This window comes from Plectropomus leopardus, chromosome 6, assembly GCF_026936395.1.
Source record: "Plectropomus leopardus strain MGB_pleo_1.0 chromosome 6, ASM2693639v1, whole genome shotgun sequence".
NCBI lineage: Eukaryota > Metazoa > Chordata > Actinopteri > Perciformes > Serranidae > Plectropomus > Plectropomus leopardus.
In genome coordinates, this window is record NC_142181.1 from 11,103,775 (window position 1) to 11,121,871 (window position 18,097).

The 18,097-nt window shown below is 41.6% G+C and overlaps 2 protein-coding genes across 3 annotated transcripts; one reads left to right on the forward strand and one right to left on the reverse strand.

Annotated features, from left to right (window-relative positions):
* Positions 1–416: 416 nt before the first annotated feature.
* Positions 417–14,485, forward strand: dact3b (dishevelled-binding antagonist of beta-catenin 3b). 2 transcript variants are annotated; one of them, XM_088078706.1, is made up of 5 exons: positions 417–1,370; positions 1,779–2,448; positions 9,457–9,568; positions 9,948–10,058; positions 11,184–14,485. In XM_088078706.1, the coding sequence occupies exons 2-5, from the start codon at positions 2,218–2,220 to the stop codon at positions 12,668–12,670; spliced, it is 1,941 nt and encodes a 646-aa protein (XP_087934832.1). In that variant the 5' UTR covers positions 417–1,370; positions 1,779–2,217; the 3' UTR covers positions 12,671–14,485. The 2 variants fall into 2 exon arrangements, with proteins under 2 accessions (XP_087934832.1, XP_087934831.1); XM_088078705.1 differs by having other exon boundaries at positions 418–1,370; positions 9,457–9,589.
* On the reverse strand, positions 14,486–17,783 carry c5ar1 (complement C5a receptor 1). Its single transcript, XM_042486849.2, has 2 exons — positions 17,697–17,783; positions 14,486–17,197 (listed from the first exon to the last, which is right to left on the reverse strand). The coding sequence occupies exon 2, from the start codon at positions 17,183–17,185 to the stop codon at positions 16,145–16,147; it is 1,041 nt and encodes a 346-aa protein (XP_042342783.1). The 5' UTR covers positions 17,186–17,197; positions 17,697–17,783; the 3' UTR covers positions 14,486–16,144.
* Between the last annotated feature and the right edge of the window lie 314 nt (positions 17,784–18,097).

Sequence of the window (18,097 nt, forward strand, 5' to 3'; positions counted from 1 at the left end):
TTTCTTTAAATCTGAGTTATCAAACATACTATTTGCATTACATGTACATGTACCTTATGTACAGTGCAAACAGGTGAGTGGCAGAAGATGTCAATATGAGCAACAATGCTGCTTCTTAAGCTTTTGGGGGGTTTTTAGATTTGAAGAGAAAACGGCTTAAAGGTTCATGTGTAGAAATTAGTGGCATCTAGTGGTGAGGTTGCAGATGGTGTGTGGGCGAAATATGTTGTCCAACACAAAAAAGTGAACAGCCCCATCTAGAGCCAAAGTTTTGTTTGTCTGTTTTGGGTAACTACATAATAATGTGGCATCCATGTCCGAGAGCAAGCACACTAAATACTTTGCTGGTCAATCAAATTGCGAACCTACGTTTTAGCCGTCCACTAACTTTAATGATGACAAATGAAGTTTATCATGCAGCTCCTTTAGACTCAAAATGTTATTGGACTGAATGGATTTAATTCCTGATGAAATGACTCATTCTGCAGGAGTTTTGACACTCAAAAAGATTTATCTATTCTTTTGCAGTGGGCCCCGCATCATCATGTGGCAGACTCAGAAGTTGTAGTTACTCATTTGGGCCACCATTTCGCATCGGCTTCAAAGTCCAGCGCACTTCATGGGGACCTGCAAGGCTGTTCAAAAGAGGCTGGAGCTGTAAGGTATGTCACATGCACAATGTACCTGGAGCTGCAGTGTTGGAGGGTAACAGCAGATGCCACTAGAAATAAAGAGACGGTATCTGCTCGGGTGCTCTTAAGGTTTGCCATTTTTAGCCTCCTTGGGCACCCCCGGCCCGACAAAACTTTTAAGTACACTCACATTGATGGTGGCTGACATACTATAGACCGTTTGTATCGAGAAAGTATGTTTAGTGTCTTTTATTATAGCATTTTTTTATTCAGTGATAGCATGCCAGCTCTTCAGCCTTTTTGAAACTGCAGACCAGGTTTTACTGCACGTTTTGTACCCCAATGGTGTGACGTCATTTGGAAGAGTGACTTCTCCTGTTTTGATCCTTCTTTGGGGCCTGGGACCCGCTTGTTATTTAGATATTAACGGCTCATTGTTCGGTAACGAAAACACGATCATTCTCATTTTAAGGTGGTTATAAACTAATAAAAGAAAAAGTTATGAATATTATAAACCGTGTCTGACAATAGATGCTTCTAAATCCAAGACACTGAACCTTTACAATGCACAAAATGACACAGTATAATCTGACATATGATCTGTGACTGAATTAAAAAGTCAAATCAAAGATGTTTTCCTGTTTTTTTACCCAACATGCCCATTGTCAACATTCCTCAACATCCTGACAGCACCATGCAGACGCAGCAAGAAAACTTGATACCTGAGTGGAAAAAGAGGTAGCACACATTTATATTTATTTATATAAACTAAATCAATACATATATAATAAATTAAATAAATAATTATAAAAATGTATTTCATTTATTTATAACACAAATGGGTGACACAGATCTATACCAGCTAGATATTCCTTTACATTTACGTTTTAAAACAAAATATCATTCCGTTGTATCATGTGTTATGTGTTATTTATTTCAGTGATGAACCGCAATCCCATTAAGCTAAACACTGTTATGTTTTGAATTTACAACATCTGTATTTTTGCACTATGCACTACCCTTAATATTATTAGGTTGTATCCTTTTTACAGCTTCTTATAGTCTTGTTAATGTTTTTTTCTCTGCTGCTACACTGCAGCATAAAATTTAGCACAATAAATAACCAGTGTTTTTCTACACTCCCAGAAATAACCGTCGCCTGAAGGAGTCCATTAGTCCCAGGCCAAGATGGGAAGATGGGTGAGGTCGACGCGTCACGGTAATGAATCAAGGGGGATGGGACAACGTTACGCACAGCACCCCACCAGCCTCTCACGTCCAATGAAGGCTCAGGGTGGATTTGGAAAAGAGGATGACTCCCACTTTTCTCTCCGTGGCTGGTCGCAGAGGGCGGGGCTCCGTTGCTGCGTTTGACAGCTGCGAAATAGAAAATGTATAACGCATAGATGCTGCTTCAAGGCAAGGCTCCAAGGCAACCGTACTATTACAAGCAATGGGATTCAGCATGGCTTTTAATAGCCTGTGGATGCCCTCGTAAATCTGGGCTAATTGGGGAAACAAGAAATTTTAAATAAAGGAGATAATTGGCTTTTTCAGTGTATAGAAGTCTGGGATTTTAGGTGCCATGCATCGTGCGTTCTCGTTCCCGGTGACTGTGGAGCGCAGTCGGACCAAGGAGCGCCTGGAGGCGAGTCTGGCCGGGTTGTGTGAACTGGAGCTCCGCAAGCAGAGGCAGGAGTGCCTGGTGCTGGGGGCGCTGGCTCTGGGAGACCCTCTGCCCCAGGACTGCTCCAGAGGAGAGCTGGCGTGTTTCAGCAGCTGGGGGCAGGAGAACTTGACACTGAGGCGTCAGCTGGTAAGAAGTTTGACTGTCTATTACTGCTTGTTTGGATTCCAGCGCACAATTCCACCCCTTGAAACCCCACTTTACCCCATGTACCATACATAGTTTTGAATATCTAACAGCTTTTACTGCGTATCCTCTCGTCAACCGCTTGACCGTTGCATGGACTCTTGGTCTTGGCTGCGCCTTTTGTGTAGAGGTGACCCCTATCTGCAAAAAAAGTTACTCAACTTGATTAATAGGCTCTCTGTTTGAAAGGATGTAATGCGTTTGTGCGTTTGGGCTGAGATTTATGCATGGGGGTAACGAAATCAGGGGGTGGAGCACCCGCCGTTTGTAGCATAGACCGACTATTTAATGGCCCATTGTTCCCTCATCATGGACTTTTGTAGGTTTTACTACTTAACAAGCTCTTATTTGTGCTCTCTGCACATCATAAAGGAATGAATTATCCCTGCAGCATGTATGTCTCTGCTGCAGTTAACATTTTTATGTCATAATGATCTTCCACATAATTAATGAGATGTTTTTAAATGTCGAGCTCGAGCCAAGTTACGACAAATTTACATGAGAATTGAGAACTAGGTTAGACAACTTCCAGTGACAGCATTTCTGCAGCAGCATCTCCCGCAGAAAGTTTTACGCACCACTGAGCTCGACACTGTAAATTATGGGTTTTTTTAATAGTTTGCGTTTTATTTTGTAATTCTGCTGCGTAATTTTGGAGTTTGCGCGTTTTGTTTCTGTTTGGCTGCTGCTCAGCCTGTAAGCTGTCTCAACATTGCTACAATAGGAAGCCATTATTAAAGAGGGTGAAAAAGAAATTAAATCAGCCGCCTCCCGTTCACACCTCCTTCTCCCCTCCCTCCTCCTCCTCTGACTGGGGCCCTAACAATAGACGCATATGGAGCAGAATACTAATGATTCCGACCGAGGCCCCAGAGAGAGGATGAGGCGCATAGGTGGCCTGGTACACTGGCGTCAGATGGGAATGGCATGATGCTGGCACGGTGCTTTATTTCTTTTAAAGCCATTGGAGGAGGCCAATGAGTGACAAAAGAAGAAATTACCCCCAAAAAATGCACACAAAAAAGTATGAGACGATTACCTAAAGAATAGTTTAAAACACGGAAATGACCTGGGGGAGGGGGGGTAGTTTAAAAATGATGATATTTTTGAAACCTATTTTTAAAATTGTAATTATGACAGTCCTAAAAAACGCTTTACTTGGCTTTATTCTTTTTTATATATTTTTTTTCCTTTGACATTTTCCTCTAGATTTGTAAAAACAGTTTTCTAAACCTACTAGTTTCTTGCAATTTGAGGAATATTTTTTGCCAAGATTGTCATTGCCTTTTTTTCAAAGACATGACACCAATTTGCTCAGGGTTAAGAGGTTTAAATACTGCTGAAAGGCTGCTTAAAGCAGCACAAGGAAAGCGTGTCGCTCCAGATTTCAAATGGTTAATAATTCTGGAAAAAAAAACTGATTATTCTAATTAGAAAGCCAATTTGAAAGATGTATAACAGAAATACATGAGGGTCAAGTGCGCGCACACACCGGTCCAGTAAATTCATATTCCCTGCCGCTGGTGGCTTCTCAGCCTCACACTGACAGGAAACAGCCATTTTCAAAGCCAGTGAGGGATTGACACGCGTTTCCCCTCAGGGCTGCATATATTTTCCCGTTTTCATTTTCTGCGAAACGCGTCTTTGGATCGATGTTTATTAACTGTTATGCCTATCCAAGCGTGTGAGTAATTACACGGGATGTTCCTCGTGAGAATACTGTCTTTTCCGGGACTCTAATTGAAGTCTCAAATTGAGTCTTCATGATATCAGGTCACCATCTGCGTCCGAGACAAATCCCCAATCTCATCTGCCATGTAGGTTAAAGTCTCCAAAATGTGCAGTTCACGGAGTGACACAGAAACAACACACCCGTGGGACTGCCGGACGTGTGCGCGCGCGTGTAGCTGCCTTGAACATGAATGTGGCCCCCGGACGGCGTGAGAGGCCCTTCTCTCCTGGATACACTGTGTGGTGTTGAAGGTGTTGACAGCTGTGCGACGCCAGACAGCAGCTGGGAAAGCATGGAGCTCTGACCTCCCTCTCAGCTACCTACTGAGTGTGTTTGAGGAGTGGAGCAGAGTGTATGAATTGTAAATGAGTGTGTGACATACATATATCTGTGTGTGTTTGAATTGTGGTGTTCTGAACCATGGCATAAGGTAGTGACAAAGGGCCCCAGTGCATTTATGATGGACCCTTGTGCAGGTATTCATAGTACCCAGAAATCGTCATTGCACATAAGTATATAACAAAATACTAAATATAAATCTATTTAATTGTTGAGTAGTTGTATATAGCTTATTTATATTTTATGTAGGATAAACATTTTATAACATCATTTTCTATAGATTTCCACTGACTTTTTTTTTTTTTTTTTTTTTTAAACAGATGGAAACCATAATGGAGATTGGTTTGCCTTTTCAAAGAAATAGCAAATGGCAATCATTTTCATTTGTTGTGAATTCTTCTCTGAACACCGACATATTACCAAAGTGGGAATCTGAATTAGTATTTTTGTGTTAGTAGTTTCTGCCTAACGTATTGTTGGAGTGCCCACTTTCTATGGGCCCCAGTACAACTGAATTGCCTGCATATATTTACACTCCTAGTTCTGACGTTATATTTAATCAACTCTGAAAAATGTAAATTAACTTTTGCAAAAGGTCTGTGGATGAAGGTGTGTGTATTTCCCCTGGCTGCACTGGTTTTGTGCCTTTCCTGAACAACTCTCTTGTCATCGATCAGGCTCTGTATGTGTCCTTGTGTTAAGACAGCAGCACATCATTAGTGAGACTATAGAGCAGTTATTCTGCTCAGCAGTGAGCGATCATTCGTGTGGATCACTGGATGGTTTCCTCCGCTTTGTGCCTGCACACAAAGATAAAGCAGGAACTCAGACATCTGTGTGTCATTTGGCTCGTGTGTGCATGCAAGCCATCAGGCAAATGAGCCTCAAAAAATATACATGCATGCAAATACACACGCACACAGACAAACCAGGTTCACGTTTGCAAACATTATGTGCACAAAACACACCATGAGATGGACTCTGAGCTGGTGCCACACATGAGCACAGCCTGGTGCATGTCTCTCTTAAGAGACTCCATTCACAGCCAGCCCACCCTGCTGCCCTGCCTACAAGCCTCTGTGCACGTACGACCGAGTCAGAGCGTGCTAATGGACGCCATTCACTCTGGTTTTGTAAACACAGTGTGCACATCTGTGTAAATTCCATAGAATTTGAATTTATCATTAGTTTACTTTAGTTAAATTAAGCATTTAAAATGTATCTGACTGTTTGAAGAAAAGAGGGGATCAGTGGGGTTTAGTCAAATGGTGGAGCAGAGGGCATAGAGTTGTGTGTGTGTGTGTGTGTGTCTCCAGCCTCCCACAGCCCTCCCTGTGTGGAGCCAGTCACAACACTGCTTTAATTACAGAGTGTCCAGCAGAGCTGCTGCATGCCTCATGTGTCCTGTTCCATACATTTTTATTTCCTGGTGTTATCGTTTCAAACCCCTTTAGCTGGTGACTGGATAGACATCTTTTCCTCAGATTAAAATTCTCTTTTCAACAGCCAAGGTTTACATCGGGCCTTTTTATTTGATGGCAGAATTGCAATGTCTCTATGCCTTCTAAGTAAGCGAAAGGTTTTTTGTTCCTTGGGTTGACAATTTTTCATTAGACCATGTCACTTTTTATCCCCAGTAACTGAAGACGGTGCAACGTGACATTAGTCAGTAATTAGGCATCATTTTTTCCCTGATTCACCTGCCGGTCCGTCTTTCTTTTATTAAAAGAGCAGGTGGTCCTGATGTGTCGTACACCCAGTGTGCAGCGTCTTAATGTCGAGGTGAGGCCAGCTGAGCTGTGTCCTCAGTCTCCCCCATCCCCCCACCAGCCCGGAGCAGAGGATGCAGTAAAACAGTAATGATACAGTGTGCAGAGTGTCAAGGAACCAGTGTGAGACCATTAATAATGAAGTGCAATCAAAAGAGCAGCTAACTGGTCCTTGCTGCAGAATAAACCAGTTCCAAAGCTGCACTACTAAATGCTGTATTGTGTCCGCTTGGTTTGTTTGCCCACAAAGGTTTGTTTGTTTTCTGCAGTGATATAATTTAATAACCAGCTCCATGACTTCCACAGTTTGTGTATGTGTGTGTGCATTGGTGGGCATAGCCACAAAGAGGCGGCAAGCAATCAATTGTGTGAATAAGCATCATTGATTAATTGATTTCCAATACTCTCCCTTCCTCCCAGCTATTCTTCTACCCCACACCAGTAGCTAAAACAAAGCTCCCCGCTCTTCGCTTCTGCCACACAAAACCATCTTGATGTAGTGATTCTAATGCTTTGTTTATAGTAAGACAATAAGCGCCCTTGTCGAGACAAAAGACATGACAGTGTTTGGGGTGAAGAGGTGGTGTGGGAAGCATAGGTTAGCTTGGGTCAATTGCTCTTCAGCAGCATTCACATCATGGCCGCTTTCTGTCTGCAGGACAAAGGAGTCAGAGCTCGAGCACCGATTGGCGCTCTGAGCAAAACATCACTCTGAGGGCTCGTCCAGACCAATTTTCCTGTTTTCCAGGATTTTTTCTTTTGGCATGTTACAGCTTTGCAGAGATTAAACATGTACAACACAAACACATGCTATGTTTTCAAACTTGAGCTGTGAAGGATGAGTTATTTGGTCCGGGAATGTGACCTTTAATGTACCAGAGTCAACAGTTATGCTAGTGTAGCAGAGTTGACTTTTTTTCTGCCCATGCATCACTGGGTTGTATGCAATGACTCTCTGGTGCCTTAATTATGGGATGGTGTCGCAATGCATTATATCTAGGCCAGGGCCTGCTGCTCGAATGTGCATTTCCTACCTGGCTTCCATGCTAGTGGCATGGTCTGTCGTTTTGCATGGATGTTTCAGATTGTAATTGTGGTCGGCTTGTCTATGGATGGCAGATTCTGAATTACAGTGTCTGCTTCAAGCTCTTGCTTAAATTAACTTTACTGCTAAGTGGGAGCACAGCGGCCTGGGGTCCTCATCCTCCCACTGTCTGGGAGTCTGCAACTCTAATTTCTGGCATGTTTATGCCAGCCGGTGCATCACGTTGGCAGCCTGCTTTGTAGCCTCGGCCTTCACTCCCTGGGGAAACTGCTGTTTTGTCTCTGCGAGGGTTGCCTCTACATGTTTCCACGCCTCCATGTACTTTGGAGCCTGGAATTGTTGGGTTTTTCTTCATGAGTTACGGTCTGTACTGCGCATATATGACAGATTTGACTTTTATTTTGTCTTGTCTCTGTTTTTGGCTAGTATACCTGGTTTGGCGGCAGGTACTCTTTTTAATTTTTCTGAACAAGGCCTTCTTTATGAATGTATTATTTTTCAATTGAGAAATGCCACTATTATTCTATTTTTAGGAGCATTCTTTGGGCATGTATACTGCACATTTGGAATATGCATCCCAAATGTGGTTTATACCACAGTTTGTGACACACATACAAATTAAATGGTTATCTATTCAATAGCTGTTGAGACACATCACAATAAACAAAAGTACCAACCTCATATTAGCACTAGAGGAAAAGTCAGGGGGTCACCAAGAGCCACATCACAAGTATGGTTAAAGATGCTCTCTACCAGTATAACAGTCTCTGCTTTCTGGTCATTTATCATCTGCTTTTTTTCACATGTGCACACCACAGGACCTATCTACATTTCAATAGGCAGTGTTTTATTGACACAGACACACAAATGTACAAAGACAGCGCTCAGAAAGTGCCGAAGACTGTAGCAATTGCCTGACAGATACTTCATCATAGCAGGTCTGTAATGTAAGAAGTGTCACCTTGTTATATGGACATGCTCAATCTTCCGATAATGAAGTCTCTTAATGAGCCCTCAGTGTCAACTGTATCACCTCCAACAAAATGATGTACCCCAATGTGTGTGTGTGTGTGTGTGTGTGTGTGTGTTCGAGAGAGAGAGAGAGACAGTGTCTGTGACAATGCGTGTGTGTGTTAAACTATGCGGACAAGCTTGCACGCAAGTGTCTGCAGATGTCAGTGCATGTGTCAGATGATGTCGACATGAGACCGGTGCAAATTGCTTGGCTGGCTGAACTAGCATGTCCAATTTCACTGTCTTACCACTGTGTGTGTGGTTGTGTGTGTGTGTGTGTGTGTGTGTGTCTGTATGTGTGTGCATATCCCCCATACCCACATGAAAGAACATCCTCCCTGACCCTTTGCAGATCCTTGAAATATTCATGTTCTGACTCACTGCTTGCTCTGCTTGCTCACGCTAGAGAGGCCACTGACAGATATGGATGCTTTACATGGATGCACTTCACTGATGCACTGTGGCGACCTTGGATGGCCACGTTTCTATTGTAATGAAGGAGAATCTGTGTCTGAGTTGTAGCCTTATCAGTTTTGACATTTTGTGTTTTACTCATTCGGGTCATTTTTTTATTGTACACACACACCACAATAACAAGGCAATCTTTCTTTAATCAGATTGAAATATCCATCTTTGGAAATAAAATAAGTGCTACTCATCCAAATTGTTATAATTAAGTCAGTAGTTGATACTTTATACTAGTTGGATTCGTTTCTGTTTTACACCCTCTATTCAAATCTACCCATAATCTAAAACACTTGGGCACAAAAATCAGAGCTTATCTCAACAGGTGACTGCTGATTATCTGCATGCCCGACAAAATGAGTACCAGCGTACAGCTGGAGAAACAAGCAGGGAAGGATTCACAGCTGTGCTTCTGTTATTAGCGTTTCTGCAAGCCATTAATTTGATTTCAAGGACTGTTTGAACTTTGTTGGTGAAACCACTGATTGTTTCCTCTTACTGTTTACTTAAAAATTACATCTGAACAGCACAATCAAATACAGACAGTAAGAAAGCAGCATGAGTATGTGTGTGTGTTTGTGTTTCAGAGTGCCCTTCAGAGTTCCCCATGGGGCCTGATGCAGGCACTGGAACAGCAAGTGGGAGAACTGAGGATCGACACTGACAACGGCTGCTATGACAGAGCTCAAGGAGACGCAGGTGATAGTCGGCCAAGCTCTGGTACTTCCACGTTTTTAAACCTTTTATGTGATCACAGCTCTGACATGTTTTTTTAAAAATATGCATTCATTTACTCGCTTTCAATTAAGCCACTGAGGGTTTTTTGCATTAAATATATGATCTATGCAACAAAAGTCATGTTTTCTCTTCTGCATTTTACAATATTGTCATGTTATTTCTGCTCTATATTGCTCATTCATGCTCCAGTTGCTTTCAGTTTTGTTTTATGGCCTAATTGTGAAACACGGTGAGGCACTGTCTGCATCTAACAGCATATTTTTAGAAAACTGGAACAATCACTGAGCTATAATAAATGAGACAGTCATCCCCTCTTTTTTTCTCTAATTGTATTTCCTAGGTTTCTATGAGTCGAGTGAGGGTCAATCGCCTAAAGGAAGGTCTTGTTCCACTGAGCCGGCAGAGACAGCCTCCTCCTGGGTGTACACCAACGACAGGCCAAAGTCTGTGGGTAAGAAAAAGTTGCAGATCTGGAAGGACTGAGGTACACTAATACACACAATACATTCTTGTTCTTTGTGTAAGTAAAGCAAAATAAATTTAAGCATATAATTTTAGAATTTTGACGGTATACGCTGTTAGAATCAGAGCATGTATTCACCTTTTATTTTCCTTTTGCTAATATGGAAAAAATGTCAGATTTGTTATCCTTCTCTGGTACCCTATGCCCCTTTTTACGCAGATTGTGCAATATGGCCACAATGGAATCCGCTTGGAGTTTTTACACAAAACTAAACAGCAGATGCATCAGGCAACTCCTGTGTGTGATTTTAGACAGCATGCCAAAGGGATTTATATAGAGTTTGCATCTATCCTCACGACTATCGTATTGTTTGTTCAAAGCAACAAAAATCAGGAAGTGTGGTAGAGATCAAGATGCAACGACAGTTAAAAGAAATACCTACATGCACACTTTTAGAAGATTTAATATTTGAGTAAATGAATATGTTTACATCTGGCACTAAGGCATACATTAGATGTGAATTTAAGCATTAATTCCCAGACATCTTCTTACCAAATATACTGACTTTGCACTCTTGAGTGGTTTTACATTGCACGTCCTTGCTTAACCAATTCAATTCAACTTTATTAATAAAGCAACTTTTGTGCAAAATTGCAATACTAGGTGCCCGACAATAAAAAGAGATATACAAATAAAGAACAACTTTAAGAATAAACACAGTGCAAATACATTATAATTGACTATAAGACGAATAAGAACACAATAAAACAAGAGATAAAAAGACCAGGGGAAGAGAGTTTATGAAATTATGAAAATGCTAAGCTAAAAAGGTACGTCCTCTTTTAAAGGTGTTTAATGGTTGTGGGGCGTGCTCAGCTCCTCTGGCAGGCTGTTCCAGAGGCGATGACCTTAGACACTAAACACTGACTCGCTGTAGTGTTGAGTCTTTATCCGTGAAATGACTAAAGTTCAGTATGATCTGTAGCTTATTGTATGTTTTCTAAGGCAGGCCAGGCATTTCTTATGTCTTATTTGTAGATTTCTTTTTTGTTTGCAATATTATAATTTTGCTCCTGCGACTTTGCCTGCAACCATGTTGTTTTCTGTTATTAGGGGACCCCCTTATGCTGAATGGAGAACTGGATGTGCCAGTCCTACGCACCACCTTACCGCGCTCTTTCTCTGCCCCTTACCCGCCACTTGAGGGCATTGCTGAGGAGAGCACAGCAGTGGAGTCCTGGCAGTGTGACTCTAGTGGAGGCGACCATGCCTGGCAACAGCCGCCTGCAGAAGATCGGGTCACAGAGGAGGACTACCAGCAGGCTTTGAGAGTAGAGGGTTACATCCTAAGTCTCATCCAGCGCCACACCCTCCCGCCACGGCCATGTCAGCCCCGCACCAGCCTAAACCCTGACCCCCCATACTGCAGTGTCTCTGGACACAGCTCCCTACACAGGAGAACTCTGTCTCTTACCAATCAGCCCCATGTTGACCTTTCGGCAAACTCTAAAAGCCAGGGCTGGGGTTGTGACCCGCTGGAAGGGGAGGTGTGTGGAGGAGAGGCCCCATCTTTGGAGGAGGACTGTTATCTGGCTCTGCCCTACCCCCAGTCCAGGCCACACTCCCTGGCTGAGAGGCTACCATCACCTCTGCCCTCCCTGGACCCCAACTGTGGTGTTGGGGCTCTTGACCTTTCTTGTGAACCCCCATCCCCCCAGCATTACTTACAACCACATCCCATTATTCAACACAAACACAATTTAGTAAACGCCCAGTATATCCCTGGACAAGCCAGCCACGCCCCTGTGCGCTCCCCAAGACACTACAACCCAGAGCAGCCTAAGCCCAACCGAGCTGTCACCTCTCCTGACCACCCGAACTCTAAGCCCAGAACGTCTAAAAAGAGCCACAATGAGCGGCAGAGAGCTAAGAAATCAAACAGTAAAACCAGTCGATCCCAGTCTGAAAACAGCCTCCTAGGCCAACGAGTGTTTCCTGAGCGCAGGTACAGCACCACCGAGAGACACCAGGGTCGAGCAGATCTTGCTCAGAACCAAGTCATTGGATCGCAGGTGGGCAACAACAGCCACAATGGGAGCCGACGCTGGTGCTCCAACCTGGAGCTCAGCCAGGATGAAGGGGAGACCCAGGCACATAGACGACCACCTAGAAAAGCTCGCCATGGTCATTCTTTACCCCATTCCCAACCCCAGAACTACCACCATCACCACCATCAGCAGCAGCAGCAGCACACTCAACGTTGGCACCCAGACTTTCAGGAGAAAGCACCTCTCTGCCAGGGTGAGGAGGGCTATGCTGGTGCCGCCCCCGCGGAGTCTGAGTCCAGTATGAGCGAGGTGTACTCCCCAGCCTCAAGCTCACTGTCCAGCGACTCAGATGAAAGCGGGGGGCTTGTGTGGCCTCAGCAGCTGCCACCACGTCTTGCTTCTACCTCCTCTTCATCCTCACCTTCACCAAAAGCCACCACCAATGCCCCCTCTCAACCAAAAGCCTTCGTCAAGATAAAAGCCTCTCATGCTCTGAAAAAGAAGATCCTCAGATTCCGCTCAGGGTCCCTCAAAGTCATGACTACTGTATGAGGAAATGCTCAAACCTGTTTTCAACCCATAACCTTTACTACTGTAATGTAAAGCCATCATCAGAGCAACACTGTGGCTGCCTCTTTGGTCACCAGTTATATAACTAAGCAATCCAGGCTTTGTACACTACCTACCTCTAATCACAGGATGTTCTGGGGCCCCTTTTCCACTGTACAAAAAACCTTGCTAATCCTCTCTAACATCTGGCTTTTTCATATAATAAGAAAGGTAGCAATTGGCATTCACACCCAGGTCAACTGACTCTGCAGTAGTCATAAGTATTTATGACTCTGGCTCTGATATCAAGATGTAATGATGCGCCACCGCAAAATACCAATCATCTCTACCCAAGTAGCACTCAAATACTGTTCCAAATTAGTCTGCACCAAGTTTGAAAGAGACTGAATAAGTAAGAGATATAAAAAAAAAAAGAATTAGCCACCATGATGTTTTCACAGGCGTCTATTCATGCTGCTTTCTACTGTTTACTAACCGGTTCTCCGGCCTTTCTGTGACGTTGAACATGACACACAAACCAAAAAAAAATACACACAACCACACACAGAAAGGCATGCTTGTCTGCTGCAGAGCCGTATACATGGCTGTACTCTACTGCCAATGGAAAAGGAGTCAGTAGCCTATTTTTAGCTGGTTTACCCATTTTCAAAAACCTGCACATGCACTGATTTAGGTGGAAGAGGGGCATTGGTGAGAGACATAATATAATTAGGCATGATTAAAGATCTGCCAGAGATCATCTAGTTGAATTTATCTTGCAGCTGACAACCATCAGACACTAGACTAATGGACATTATCGTGCTCTAATTGGTCGGATGCAATAAAATTAACACTGTGTTGACATTGACCACATTGAAGCTAAGTGACTGAATATATTACTAGTTTTCTTAGTGTCTGTTGGCCTTTCATTAAGAACAGATTTGTGATTTATTAATTCCTACAGTGTAGAGTTGAACAAATGCAAGTCTACAAGACTAATTGCTACATTGTCAGAAGCCTCAAGTCTTGCAAAACACAAGAGCTTTAAAAATTAGATAAAAGTGTTTTATGGCCCTGACTTTTCCAAGAACCATGAATTTGCTCCATTTGACAGGTCCAAATTCACTTATTTCCTAAGTTTCCTGGAAACAACTGAATAAAAGCTTTCATGACCAGTTAATTGGAATTATCTGATGTGTCCTATTTGAACACTGTCTCTATTTTCCAACAAATCAGATCCAAATTACACACTTCTTTCCATGAAATTTCTTGGAAATTATTTAGATATTATTAGGATATTATCCTGAAACTCCAGACCCATACAAGAAAGGATTACTGGAGCCATTATTTAGGTGTGTGATAAGACCTGGCGCTTTAGAGCAATGATTTTTGTCCTGCAGTTAACCAGCAACCTATAAAAAATATTATTATTTGTGCAGGAGTTGATAAATAGTACAAATCTACGTACATTCAATTTCCCTACAGTCTCCAAATTTATAGTCTCATTGTGAATCTCTGAGCAGGGAATATTCCTTTATCCATATTGTTTGTTATACTCCACGCTGCTTCTTTGTCAACTTTACTGCAGGGAGCAGTAACCATTAACAGGTCAGTCAGGAATGGGTTTAGTAGAGGACATAGTAAGGGACCAGTGTACAAGCATGCATGCACATACAGTGTGTATAGGTGCACAGATTAACTGAAACACAGAGGCACAGACTTGGACACTCTTGTAAATATGTATGCTTTTGTATATACCATCATGTGGCCTTGTTTGGAATGAATGTAGTTTGTAAATAAAGGCAACTTCGCTCTTAATTTTGGTACTTAAAAACATTTTTATTGTTTTGTTTATTCTAAAATTGTCTCATACAAAAATATCCATCTATAACACCATAAATTAAGGTAAATATGCACAAGAAAAGCTGTAAAAAATGATAATGTATTTACATTTTATAGACTTCAATATACATGCAAAAAGGAGAATTTGTCAAAACTGAGTTTCTGACAAATGTACAAACATAACTTAATTGTCTTTTGTCATTTTGGTCTCTGCCCAGGTCATGCATCTTTTTGCACATTGGCCATTCAGAGATTTACAGTGTGGCTCCCTCTTGTGGTCCTGGTTGTGTCTTTCTTTTCTTACTATGGCAAAGTTACTGTTGATATATGTGTGTTACAAGAGAAAATTATAAATCTTATCATGATCTTATATGATATAAAATAATATTTCTGACAAGAAACTTGTATTACAACACAAAAAAGTAATATAGAGAATCACACCATTTGTGCACTCCTATATTTTCTGTTGATAACAGAAAAAAACAGAAGTGTTCAGAGTTTTTGTAGCATGAGACATTATTTTCTTTGCAGGAAATGAGTTAACATTAATGACTCGTAACTTCACTTCGACTCAAGCCTTTGACTTGAAAACACCTGGTACCTTCGCCAAAGACCAAAAGTTAAAAAAGTATGCCATGAATCAATTCGTTTCGCCTCATTTTCCTAAATCAGCTAACCTGCCCTAAAAAAAATTTTTTTTATTTTTCTGGTGATCCAGTTTAAATAATAATAATAATAATAATAATAATAATAATAATAATAATAATAATAATAATGTGTGAAATAGAGTGGGAAAAAAAAGTTTTGCGAGATTTTTTTGCGAGAAAATATTTTGGGGTTTTTTGCAAGAATTTTTTCTTTCACTTGGTTCCACACATGACAAAATAAAATAAAATTTTGCAAGAAAATAAGGCTCAACAAATTGTTTTTTTTTTTTTGGTAATACTCATTTTGACCACAAGAGGCTGAAGCAAACCATCAGGGGACTTTGCACTAAATCAGATATTATTATATTATGTTTTAATGTGATTAAGTGACTTATGTGACAGTGAACTTAGAGTGAGATATTTTATTTAGTAATATATAAGAAAGCAGAAATTATGTGCCAGGGAAATAGCCTCCTGGTGGGTAAACTACTCTTGATAAAAGGAATTTTTCTGTAGCCCTTTACATTCTTTGTAAATCGTTAAACTGCTGTTTTTGTTTGGATTTTTGCCTGTTTGTTTGTTTGTTTGTTTTGCAAACCTTCATAAAGTAAAGTTCTTGTGAAGAACAGAATTTTTTTCTCTCCCGATTATCGTTAATATTTTTTCAGGGGTGTTACACATCCAATTAAAATGCAAGAGAACCACAAAGAACTAACAAAAAACAAAAAGAAAGCATTGCAGTTTGTAAAACATGAAGTTCAAAATTTCACATGGAGACACAACTTTCAACTCAACATTTGAAGTTGCACAAAAAACATAAAGTAAAGATTAATATTAACATAGAGAGCAAATGCAACTCTGTTGTTTGTTTGGGACTTGAAACTTAATTGACTTGATGTTTGAGTGAAATAGGTCAAGACCTACTTGTGGTCTGCAACAACAACATGGTCACACCTCTGCTATACAGCATATCATAGCCAACACATCATTAGATTTTAGTAACCCCCACGCTTGAGCTCTTGGTGTCAGAATTAGCAACGCTCATCTTAGTCGTAGGATCCTCGCTGACGAAGTTGAGAATGTTGCGCAGGGAGCGGCGCATGCTGTCTTTAAAGCCCCGGCCCAGACACACATAGAGCAGTGGGTTGAGGCAGCTGTTGAAATATGCCAGGCAAAGTGCTAAAACATGTGCCAGGTAAACATGTGGTCTGTGAGGGGAACTGCGAGGAATCGTCAATAAGAGGAAATCAATAATATGCAGTGGGAGCCAGCAGAGGAAGAAGCTCAGCACCACAGCAATAATGACCTTAAGTGTGCGCTTGGAGCGGGCTCCACCCCGTGTCAGTCCACTATCTGCTTTTCTGTACACCACCAAGTGACAGACTACAATCACCAGGAAAGGGACGAAGAATCCCACCAGGAAGCGGTTGGAGGTGATGATCCAGGCAATTACGGGCGTGTACACTGTCACACACTCTCGTTTCTCTTGTCCTGCTTCGATCTCCTCGGCGAAGACAAACTGGGGGATGCTGCCAATCAGGGCCAAACACCAGACAGCAACACACCCCATGGCAGCCTGTTTTGGTCGCCTCTTGTTCTGACACCATACGGGTCTGCTGACCAGCAACCAGCGATCCACACTGATCAAAACCAGCTGCAGGATACTGCAGTACATCACCAGGTAAAAGAGGCCTTTGACTAATTTGCAGGCCAGCGAGCCAAAGTGCCAGTGGTCATCATGGGCCAGAGGGACCATGAGCAGAGGCATTGAGAGGCAGCACAGAAGATCAGCCAATGCTAGATTGAGGAACCAGAGGGAAGTGACAGAGCGTTGCATGCAGAAACCCGTCACCCACACCACCAGAGCATTGCCAGGGACACCCAGCAGGACCACAAGGGCGTAGAAGACCAGAGCCACGATCTGGATCAGTTGAATCTCAGGGGTGAAAGTGTCAGGAAACACAGGCAGTGTGTCGTTATAGTCTGGTATAACACTGAGGTTGTAGTCATAGTCCTCATAGAATTCCATGGCTGGTGTAAGCTGGCGATGGAAAAGTTGTAAATCAGCATTATAACCTCTTAAATTAACACATTAAATAAATGGACAACAAATAAATTCACCGTAATGTGAACCTTTGAACATCTCATGATCAGTATTTCAGCATCCTGCACAAAACTGTCCAGCTTTCTCATTCTTAAACAGCTGTACGTATTTGTCACTTAATAGTAATTTTTGTCATCTTTTGCAGTCTTTTATTGTGATGTTTCGATTCTATATTTATGATATCTATATTTATGACTTTTTTTATTGCCTCTCCATATGTTTATTATGTTTTATATTTAGATCAAAGCAAATTCTATAATTCACATATAAACTTTATAACTAACTTAATAATCATGTGTAATACCAAGTCAATAAATTAGCCCAAGACAGCCATAACAGATGATACAATTTAAACTGATTAAGTTAAGTTATCGTAACAACATGTAAAATGTATTTATTAAAGCTTAAATTAGATTTTGCTGATATTTCAACTTACACTTTCGGTGGTCTGCTGCACCTACACAGCTCGCAGGAAGTTATGAAGCTGTTCTGCTTTTTAAGTGTGTTTTATACCCTCCTCTCCACACACACACCCACCCACACACACACACACACACACACACACATACACACACTACAAATGTAATATAGTCACTTTTTCATGCTTCATTTATGTGTGTATTGTTACTTATCTATACATTGCATCTGTTCTTGTCCCTCTGCCGCTGTTTCACTTCAGAAAAAAAACTGGTAAAAACTTTTGCATGATACAAAAGCAAACAATCAGCCTGTCACAGTTTGTAATTGTATTCAGTCTACGTATGTGTACATTTTGCGTGTATAATTTTGTAGTTTAGATTCAAGAACACATAGTAGTGGACTTATTTGGTAGCATTT